This window comes from Drosophila ficusphila, unplaced genomic scaffold (genome assembly GCF_018152265.1).
Source record: "Drosophila ficusphila isolate 14025-0441.05 unplaced genomic scaffold, ASM1815226v1 contig_791, whole genome shotgun sequence".
NCBI classification, from domain to species: domain Eukaryota; kingdom Metazoa; phylum Arthropoda; class Insecta; order Diptera; family Drosophilidae; genus Drosophila; species Drosophila ficusphila.
In genome coordinates, this window is record NW_025064737.1 from 26,998,625 (window position 1) to 27,010,098 (window position 11,474).

The 11,474-nt window shown below is 41.3% G+C and overlaps 1 protein-coding gene across 1 annotated transcript; it reads left to right on the forward strand.

Moving 5' to 3' along the window:
• The first annotated feature begins 4,499 nt into the window (after nt 1-4,499).
• On the forward strand, nt 4,500-10,740 carry LOC108099570 (gliolectin). The gene is made up of 2 exons (XM_017203170.2): nt 4,500-5,225; nt 9,512-10,740. Exons 1-2 carry the CDS (start codon nt 4,787-4,789, stop codon nt 9,631-9,633), a joined length of 561 nt encoding a protein of 186 aa, XP_017058659.1. The 5' UTR covers nt 4,500-4,786; the 3' UTR covers nt 9,634-10,740.
• Nucleotides 10,741-11,474: the final 734 nt, after the last annotated feature.

Here is an 11,474-nt window from a genome sequence, read left to right on the forward strand (position 1 = left end):
AATGAAAATGAAATGAAATGTAAGTCTTGTATTCTTAATCAGAGAAATATAGTATACACAAGTAATTGATCAATACAGATATAAGAAGACATCCCTTTCTAAACCGGAAAAGTTCCTTCTTTAAGTAAGCAAACTGAATTGTGGAAATTACAACATTGAACAATGGAAGCAATCAAAACCCGGCCTTAATTACAAACCTCTACAAACGGGAACGGGAACGTGTAATTCTATCTCTCGAGTGTCCAATTGATACGCATTTATCGCCCCTCCGAAAGTTCCTGATTTAATCCCGAGTCCCCTGCGCAAAACCGCATTGCTCAACCCTTTTCCCCGCTTCGTTTTACGTGTTTTTGTTTTGGGCAAGGCCATAATAAAAGCCAAAAGTAAGAGAAAAAAAAGTAAGAAACCCAAAGCGGACAACGACAATTCCTGGGCTGTCTATGCTTTTTGGGGAGCAGATGTTACTTTTGGCGGCTCAAAACGAGAATTCTTTGAGCCGGCTCCGTCTTCGTCTCGATTCTCCGATTCCCCGGCTGCTGCTCAAAAAAACAAAACCAGAAAGGGGAAACCGAGACGCTGGACGGGCGGGAGAAAGGAAAAAGCAAAGCACTTGTTCCAGCTTGAGCAGCTCAACGAGATATGCGAGCGCGTGTGAGGATGTGGATGTGCACTGCGAGAAACACTTGGTTTGTTTATGAAAAAATTATTATTATTATATGAAAAAAAGAATGCCATTGTGGCATTGTATGTACAATTTAATAACTTTTATTTTTTCTAAGATTGAATTGTTTAAGTAAACTTCTGATAAAAGGATAGGATACTCGTTAATTTTAAGTAATGTAGACATTTGCACATATGTATTTCATAGATACTTGGCATAGAACACCCTGTAAAGCCACCTGATTTTTTCCGCCGTGCAAATGGGGATGTATTTCGAGTGCGGAAACGGGAAGAGAGCGAGCGAGACAGCAAGAGCGGAGGGTGGAAGGGGAAGGGAGAGGGCGATTGCACCGGGCTGTGTTTCAGATTCAGGTTTTGGTTTTGGCGCAAAAAATGTGTGCTCAAAATTACCAGCAGCAGGTATTCGCACTCGAATTCGTCGCACTCGTATCCGTGTGCCTCCGCTGATGATGAGGGCAGTCGCAACCACATAGCCACGTCCATATGGAAACATCCACAGCAGCAGCAGCAGCCGCATAAATTGGCGCAAAATTTACAGATGCCTCAAAAAATGAGAACGCAAAATGGTAACCAACTGCAGCGAGGCAGGTTCCATCTATGTATGTGAGTGCGGCAAGCCAGAAACGAGGGAGATCGGTCCTCCCCCAGGCCAAAACCCCCACTTTTCGTTTGAATCCCTGCGCGATATCACCACCCTCTCAAAACGCATCCGAGCACTAAAAATAGCTGACGACGACACACAGAAAAAAACACTGTGTAAATCAAACAATCTTCCCTTATTAGCTTTCTTTATTAGGATTAAGTTTCTTCTTAGTGTAAACAAAACAAACACCATAAACAAACATTCTTTTGCTTGCAAATAAAATTAATTTCGTAAATACGACACCCCCGTAATTGAAGAACATTAGTCATGATTTTATTTAAATTCTATTACACACTTTATATGTGCTAACTATGATCAATAATGAGTAAAATATTCAAAATTGTTTGTGTATGAAATGGTTATGTATGGATGCATAGTATTTGCAAATTTTTTCCCTGTGCAGAGTATCCGCTAGACACTTTTCACCCGGGCGTAGCTGCAGTTGTGGTTGCCACGCGCAGCCAGACAAAAATCCACATTGCACAAAGCGAAAACAGCTGACGGCGGAAGGAGAAAGCAGGGACGGGAACGTCGGGGCACTGGGCTCTTAATGAGCTCATTTATTAATTAGACAAACGTGACTCCAGACCAGACAGAAGACCTCTGTGTATCTGTATCTCGAACTCCCTCCGGGGTTTCGGCACTAAAACAGCAGTTAACCTCATGAGTCGCGCGTGCGACAGTTCCATTGATCAGTGGCGTTCTTTTCATTCTTCGGCTTACTTGGTACGTGGGCCATAAACTAATATCTGCTAGCCGGGGAAAACAGCTTGAGTTTTCCGCAGACAAGCTGCGTTCGGCGGAAGTGCGAGTGTGAGTGCGGAAAAGTAGCCCATCAGTAGACCCAGACACGTACCCAGAAAAACATCTAGAAGATAAAAATATACACTGGCACACAGACTCGGATCCGGATCCCTGACATGCATTCAAATAATGCCCAGTGGAAAATCAACACAGCCACGAAATCACAACAATTAAAGCTGAATCGCATTTCAGAGAAATGACGCAGCAACTGGGCCTCGAAGGAGGGTGGGGAATTTTGAGGAAAAATCGCATTTTGAGGGGATTGCGATCTGTGCAACTTTCACACATTTCCACTGCATTGTTCTCCCCCTTGAAGTGCCTGGTTTTGAGCTGATTTTTTGGCGCGAGGGTTGGTTTTTGCATAGGGTTACTGGTTGACTGGCACCACTCCGACCTGTGCCACCGATCCACCCGATCCCATTCAGTCAGAGCGAGGCTCGCAACCCTCGACCCCTGATCTCCTCTCAAGCAGGTAGTTGCCAATCCGAATTTGGACATCGCGCCAAAAAAAAGAAAAGAATAAGAGGGGAAACAATCATCATCTGAGTACAGTGATCGCTGATGAATTGGGATTCTGGGATTGAATGCCATTATAATAGAATATAAAACAAGTGAAGAAAATGGTGATAACAAAATATATATGTTTTAAAACTAGTTTCAGAGAGCAACCTTTTTTATCCCATTTACGAGGACCCACTGTACTCTTTAAAACAATAATAAATCGCAATCCTTTGGGCGCGGCCTTTGTGCGAGGCACTCTTTAAAATGACTAATCGGTCCGGCGGTCAAAGAGCCAGTCGAAATGGTCCTGAGGATCCCAGTCGATCCCAGTCCAAAGGCTAAACACCGCCAGCTGTTCCAGTGCCGGAACCCGATCTCGGCTGACTCAGCAGTATTGAAATCGGAATGGCTGGTGGCCCACATTGATACGAGTCGAGTCGTTGCGAGTGTTGCGTTGCGTGGCCAACTCCTACCTCTATTTCTATGCGGTTTTTCAACTCTTTTCACTTTCGTTGGCCCAAGTTCCGCTCGAACAAGCGCCGCGAGCGCGAAAGTGTTTTTTTTTTCTATCCATAATTTGTTTCACCATTTTACAGATTGTTCCCGTGAATTTTTTCCCCAGTCGCAAGCAATTTGTTCCTAGGCACGTCGGTCCAATTAGGTCGTTTAATGCCGCATGAAGCCAGTTCTGACCTTGAGTTAGGGCCCAAAACGCGCTAACATATCAGTTAGTTAGCATTTAGCTCGGTGTTTGTGTGAGCCAAACAAAAACAAGCCGGGAGACGGGAGTCTAGCATAACTAATTGTATTTGCACGGCCTATAATTGGCACACAAAAAACAGATTCACTTTCCGTAGTTGTTACATGTAAATACTCAATATCGTACGTCTAGTATTTACCATAAAAGGGGAAATCCATTATTCTGAACTGTAGAGATCTCTCAGGGGAACGGGTACTACTCTTCGTAATTAGTAGGCGCTCTTAGCGCGAAGGGGAAATTTAGAAGGTGCCGCTTAGTGGGTCCTACTCTTAGGCAGGTTCTGCTACGAACTATGAGGTCATTGAGATATTCAAATATTTAATACACTACTTTAAATTCGCAATGTCACAGTGTTTTTTAATGACTAACTTAATTTACACAACTTTGGAAATGTTGCCACCTCAAAATACCTATTGACGGTATGTAAATCAAAATTGCTTGGGCACAGAATAACTTAAAATAAAATATTATAACAAATGTTTTTTTTCCTTTAAGTGCCATTCGTTTGTTTTGTGGGTATAAAAGTCCATCGTGCGGGACGTTGCCATTTGCTTCGCTTTAGTTAAAAGTTCAAACTTTAAACTGAGGCTTAAGAGATAGTTTGGCTATACAAAAATATATACCCCTGTTTTAACAATAATACAAAATCACAGGAGAGTAAAACTAATTTATAGTAGTTCCAATATATGACGTCACCGTTTCTCTCTTCTTTATAGCTGCGCCACCTCTTACTATTTCACGCATTCTAAAGAGCGTAAAATTTTAGAGAATCCACTGTAAAGCCAAGTTAAGCAGTTGCAAAACGTTCAAGTTGGTCCCTTAACGTTCGGGACGCTCTCTCGGACTCGGTTCTCTCGGTTCTCCAATATCTGTTAGCCAGCTGGGAAAAAGTGCCTCCAGCTGAGGAAAAATCGTTTTGTTCAGGTTCAGTCTGGTAACATTCTGTGCCTCTCTTACCTACTGTCATATGGCCATTTTAAACCGCATGCACCGCATAAGGCTAAGACAACAGACTCTATTACTGTTTCTCTCGCACTCATTATTGGTAAGAGACTGCCGGACCCGATGAGACTACTACCCTGCGTTCCCAGAGTTCAATTCCGCCTCGCACACTCATTCGTGGCTCATTCACGATTCGAAAGTCTACGCAAGCGGTCTGGTTTGTCTCTACACCATATTCACTTCCACTTCGCTCTCTCGCGTGAAAGTCGTAAATTCGCAGCGGTAGAAAAGCAATTGAAACTGCACTCTTGCAATATGCCTGAGATACGTACGTGAATATCGCGCAGTGTTTGTGTGAAAGTTCAACAGTGAAAGCTGAAAAAACAAAGCAAGAATACTTGCCTACAAATCGAAAAGTAAAGATACTCAAAGTGAAAAAGAAAATCAAAGCAACCATGGCCAATTTATGCCCTCTGATGTTTCTGCCCTTTCGGCAAGTCCCCTCGGAGCCACGCCCACCGCCCAGCGCCACGGAAAAAAAGAGAGTGTCGCGCAATCTGTTTGGGAGCAATCCCGGGGATACGGATATCGATCAGCTGTTGGCCCAGGAGCAATGCCGCCTGCGACGCTACGTGAAGGAGCGTTACGGAATCGATATCCAGAAGGAGGAGCATCGCGACCAGGAGAAGGATGCCCTCAGGGGCATGCGATACCCGACTGCACGGGCGATACCGAGTACCGATGCCGAGTGCCATCCAAAGTCCAGTCCAGTGCCGGGCGGCGCGGCCCTTACCGCCCCCCAGATCTCCGCCAGTGCTCAGCTGATCCTACAGAATCGCAACGGCACGAGACACGGCCAAAAGCCATATGCGGCGCAGCCCCAAGGCCTCAAAAGTACGTTTTTTCCCATGATTTTTTCGCTTTTTCTCCCACGAGACACCTTGAAGTTCTGTACAAAAATGTGTGCCGGGTAATTCGGCAATGAAACGAAATAGGAATGCTCAAGTGCTACATCAACGGATTGCATTTGCAACGGATTTCTTATTTCGTAAAATTTCGAAATTCTTATTTATAGAAACGAAAATTTAAAACAGAAAACTTCCATTAAATAATTATTTCCCTGACTTATTGAAGTTAATCTAGTTATGTTTGGTAAGGACTACGGTTTTCTGTGTCCAATAAGCAGACACCTGATAGTTGTATATATTTCCGTTATTGCTTTCTCTTGTCGTCCTCGCTTTGTGCTCGTCCTTTTACCCTGCTGAGCTACAAACACCCTCATAATTCTTTCCGTTGGTCAAAAAAACCACCCTTATGTTCAGATTTTTCCTAATTTCGTGTCTCCCTTTGTGCGTTGATTCTTATTGTCACGTTTTGTGTCCTTTCCTCTATTTTCCTTTCTGGTTAGTTTTTCCAATTCTTCTTTGGATTCATTTTGGTGCGTATCTTATGGATTTGATTCCAAGCAAACATAAAAGTAAATGAAAATCTCTTCTAAAAATGCAAGAAAAAAAACATGTTAAATATGTAACTTCTGTGATACGTTCTTTGAAATTTCATCTAAAACAAAGTTTTTGAAATGATGCAATCCGCTAGTATCTGTGGATCTAATCGCCCAGACAGTACTGTATTTATAGTTTGGCCTTTGTTTGGTTATTTAACTCTGCTAAGGGCTCGGATCAATATTTGCAACAACTGTGCACACATAATGCACTCTGCTGTTTGTTGTTGAACTGGCTTAAGTGCCGTTAATGCCCCTTTTTATCGGTTTGTTTGGCAGGGCTCCCCCCTCATCCCCCGCGCATACTTTCATATTCACTTCACGTTCTTTTTTCGTACGAACTCGGAATCTCTCCTCTGCATCGAAAGCTTGTTTTTCGGTTTTTGTTTTGATAGACGTTTGTTATTTTGCGACGTTCCATTTTGCCCGACTGTTTCCTAACCACTTTACGATACAAAAACGCTACGAACCTTATTCACACTTCGCTTTCATTGTGGAGCTCTGGCTTCTTTATCAATTCCCCAAGTCAAGGCCCCGATTTCGTTATTGACTCTTCAGGAGAAACTCGAAAAGTGTTTTTTTTTGCATTACAGTTAATCTTGTATAAACCGAATTTGAAACGGAATGCTATCATTTTCCGTGAAATATTTGAAACTTCTTATTTTCAATCCCAATAAAATTTGAAAAAAAGTAAATTCAGAAAAAAATCTATTTAAATTTTCAAGATGTATCTTGGGCGAATAAACATCAGATTTTTTTTCAAGACTCTGGTGTGGGTAAAAAAGTACACCCACTAAACTTGAATTGTATCTGCAATATTGTTGATCAAAAAAAGTTAAAGATAGGAACTTCGATATATAGATGCTCGACTGTACCTTCAATTTGGGGCTTATTGTTATTTATGACTGCTTTACTTTGCGCTGATATTCCGCTGATATCGTGGCAAACAGAGACAGAGGGAGAGAGAGAGGAGAGAAGAAAGAGAGAGCTGTCGCCAGTTTGTCTTTCGTTTGGCAGTGTGTCAAAGCGAAAAAGCTAAACAACAAACTGTACGCCAAAATAAAAACTGTTGAATAACAATCGCGCGCCAAAAATCTTTCTTTTGTGAAGAGATTGCAGCTGAAACGCGTAGAGGAAAACCATAAATGCAAAGCCAATTAATTGAGAGGCCACAATTAAATTTAAATCAGCGCCAACGCCTTCTGGATTTTGTTGTTGTTGCTAGCTGCAGTTTCGCAAAGAAAAAACAAAATTCAAAAAATCAACTCTTGGCACACGCCTGCGACTGTACATGGGGAATTTGTTGTTGTATTGGTGGGCTCTCCACTTGTTGTTTTTTTAAAAGCCGCACCCACGACGACATACGCAATCTCAACCAGAGGAAAACAACAACAATAGCGTCACTCTTATACGACGACGTCAGCCCACTCACATTCATACATATATACTATTCCAAATGAGAGAGCTGGTTTCGCTCTCTCTCTCTCTCTGTTTGTCTGCCCTGCTGATGATGTTTTTTTGCGTTTTGGCGCGAATTTCTTATTTTCGTGTTTATTTTTAGTCGTCTTCGCTGATAAGCTTTTCGCATGTGTGAGTGTGTATCTGTGTTATTATGCGTAGTAGTACTACGCACGCACGTTGTTGATGTTTTTCAAAACTCGTCGTGAAGGTCACGCATACAAACAAGCGCAAATCGCGTAAGTACAGCAGCGCCAAATGTTGTGTCTTGTTGTCTTGTGTACTTTTGTGGCAGGTCCGAAAAACGGGTCCAAAAGAGGAGCAAAACAGCAAATCAATTAGACACAAGTTCTGTTATCTCGCCCTCTCGCGCTTTGCTTATTTTTTCAATGTTTTGGACTCCACTGTACCTTTACTCCAGAGATCAGACAAGTATAGAACAAATTGCTATGGCGGTTAAGGGTTTTATGAAGTTAAAAATAGGGTCATTTGATTGTTAATAAGAAATCAGTTTAAGTATAATTATGGCTTATTTTCTATTCGGTCTTAAAAAACTTGTGCTTTTTGTTTTGCTTGGCATTTTTTGCCACGCCCCAAAAAGCAAGTTATGTGGTGTGATTTCCCTCTAAATTTATGTTTTTTAATTATGCATGCAGAAACTCTCTCGCGGGCTCCCACATAAATATTTATAATGTGAATTCTCTGTTGCCGTTCCTGTTTTCATCGCCGCCTCTTTCTCCACACACATTTCGTAAACAAAACGCGTATTGTTGTTGTGCAAGGGAGAACGAGATAGTAAGGAAAAGGGAGAGAGCTAGTTGGAGCTGCGTGCTCATAATGATAACGGTACACGCACTCCCCCCACCTTCTTTCTTCCTCTTTCTACCCACCCGCTCCTTACAATGGGCGATCGTTTTGCCGTTTTCCCCTCTTCTTCTTTGCGATCGTTTCGCTTGACGTTCTTTGTCGCTGGCTTATAATTTTCTATAACTGTACATTTGATTATATCGCCAGCAGCGAGACTCTTTGGCTGCCAGCGATTTCCCTTCTCTTTCTTGGGGGCTTTCAAGTTTTTGCTTCCATTTTGCAACGCCCCAAAGAAAGGTTTTCCATTAGTAACGTTTACCGTTCCTCTTTGCCAAAATAAGATCTATGTATGTACATATGTAACTATTTTTGTAAAATATTTTGTCCGAATATTACTAAATTTCTAAAATGTCTCTTGTATTATAAGATCTTGTTAATAAAAATTAGAGTTACTGTTTATTAAGCTGTTGTAAACTCATCTTAAACAATACAGTCAAATTGGATAGTCGGTTTGCTATAGTAAACAAAAAATCAAATCGAAAGTGTGCTCGGATATTCGGTTTTCTAAGCTAGCCTTGGGGCTTCTTGGTTTTGTATTCTCCGCTTTTGTTGCTGTTGTACAGCTTTTCAGCTTTTAGGTCACTGCGCAGTGGCTGCGGTTTGGTGATCGTCTAAGCTCTAGCGGTTTACGTGATGAGGCAACCGCAGCTGCTAGCGATCGGGGCTTGATAGGAGTACAGTCAGGCCTAAATAACACACAAATGCCTTGACAACGAAAATATTCACTTTAAAATGATTGCTAAAATTGTGAAATTTGCCTTTTATTTCACAATCGATTTCTTGAGAGACTTTACTTCATAAAAAAGTTTTTTCTTTAAAATATATCACTAGGAATCAACGCTTACAAATGAATTTTAAACTGAGATTTAATAACTCGACTGTAATTGCGAGGTTGATGAGCTATTAATTGGAACGCATTCGACGTGAGGTGATCGTTTGTTTTGTAGATTACCCAAGTTTTTTGTCTCAGACCCCGCTAGCCCCACCAAAGCTGCACTTTTTCGATTGCAGCTATCGCGGTGGCCATGACATTTATTAATCGGCTAGCGAACGACAAGGTACTGGCTAAGTTGGTATAGGTGCACTGTCTGTGTGTGCTGGTTTGCTCAAGTGTGCATAATTCAGCGAGATAAGAAAGCTGACCAAGAAAACACACCCACTACTGACACGTATGCAGTGGCAGAGCGCTAGCAATTGGATTCGCTGCTTTCCCTTTTGCCTTCAGAAGGTCACCAAATGACGCTGGCACTTTTGTTTTTGCTCTCCCCATTCCCAGTCGGCCCTGTGATTAGTCACAGTTTTTTGTTCACTACGTTGCAATACTAAAATAAGCCCTCTTTTCTTATCATTGCAGGCATTTACCGCGTTCGCAAGGCCAACAAGGGGGTTTTGAAGTCCACCAGCCAGAATAGCTACAGCAACAACAACAATAATGTGGATAATGGTACTAGCGAATTGGAAGATAAGGAGCAGTGACTTTGGTGATGAACGACGAGGACGACGACCCCTGGTGGTGCAACAATTGCAATATATGATATTTATTGTAAACCTAATTTTAATTTCTAAAATAATTTGTTTATTTTTTTTTGTGTACCGCCCATGCACAAACACTCTTGTGCATGGAGTGTACGTTTGTTTTAACCAAGACTTGACGGTCCCAAAATGTTGTTGCATGAAAATGAGAAAGCGAAAAAACAGCCAACCAGAAACAATAACAAAATGAAAACCAGAAAAAGATCGGCGCGCGTGCACGGCCAAAAACAGGCAAAAATAATAATAATAATACATCCGGATGCATGGCGATATCGATATAATTATGGAAATTATTAAGTTATAGAGATACGTGTATGTAAAATATTTATGTGTAAAAGGAAATTAATTGTACATTGGCAATACGTAAATTGTGGCGAAGAAGCGAAAGACTTAAACTGTTACTGGCAGATTTACGGAGTAGATTAAATTGTAATTAGGCAATGCTAATTTTAGAAAAGCGATCGGCGCCATGCATCCGTTATCCCCAATCCAAACCAATTCAAGCGTTCTCAGCGTGTTTTCGGTTCCTGATGCACGCGTGTGCCAAAAGTATTTACAATTTACTTTGTGTCATGATCTCAAATTAAAAAAATTTTATTATTTTGTTTATCTAAATGTAATTATAATTGAAATTATTTAAAAATCTTCTTAGCCCACACATAAACACACACACTTTCATTCACACCCCCACCCAAACACTTTTACACGAGAAAACACTCTAAACTCATATTTATTATAGGTACATTACCGATGTGACATTTTAAATTGTATGTACTGTCTATGTATAATATTTCGTATCTATGGCAAAACTATTTCACCCCTTAAGACCCCTTGAAAATCTATTTTGAACAACCAAACTGTGTATATTGTGAGGAGTGCAATCAAACTCCAAGCAGCTAAATGAAAAAAAAAACCATAAAAACAAAAAACAAATACTGTGTATATTTCCTTAAAACTTTGTAAAACCTATGCAAGCAATCTCTCGATCGAGGAGAGGGGCGAAAAAACAAAAAACTAAAAACTCTTAAAAATACAAATGTAAAGAAAACATTTAAAAGCTTTTTATTTGACTACATTGGCTGGTTTGTTGGTGGCCGTTTTGGGCCGAGATGGCGTGATTATTCTCAAGCGTAAAAAAAAGTTGGGGCGCACAAGTGGAGAAAGATAAAAATAAATAGACGGAGTGACTCAGCTTTTGGGCCCCGAGCTGCGGATGCAACAGTTTCTCCATTTGACAAGGGCCGCACTATGGTTTCCCCACAGTGAGCACTGGCGTTTAATGGAACTTGGGTACCTGGAAAAAAAAAAACGGAGAGGGGTCTTTGGTTTTTTGTATTCTAGTTTGCAATAAGTTGACTGAAATAAAAGTGTTTCTTACAGGAATTTTTCACTTAACCTAACGTACATTTCAAATAAAATGTGTACACCATTGTTAGTTTTAGTGGGACTTCACCGTTCCATCTTCATTAGATGCAGAGGTTTGGTATGCAATCAAAAAGTGAAGTGGAAAGGAAGTCGAACCTTTCCAATTAGTGTTGTTTTCTTCTGTTCGCTTTCATCGCTAATCACCCGTACCGATTGGGAGGCTTCACTGTGGGCACTCGAGGGCCTTTCAATGGGCACACATGGCCCGCGGGAATTTCGGAAAATGCTTTCTAGTCGTAATTTGTGTGCTATACGAATGTGTGTTATATCTATGTAGCTGGTGGAGTGGAGTGGGCACTTAACATTAGATTGGCTGCGACTTCCGGCGAACAAACGATCGCTGGGCGTTTGATGATGAT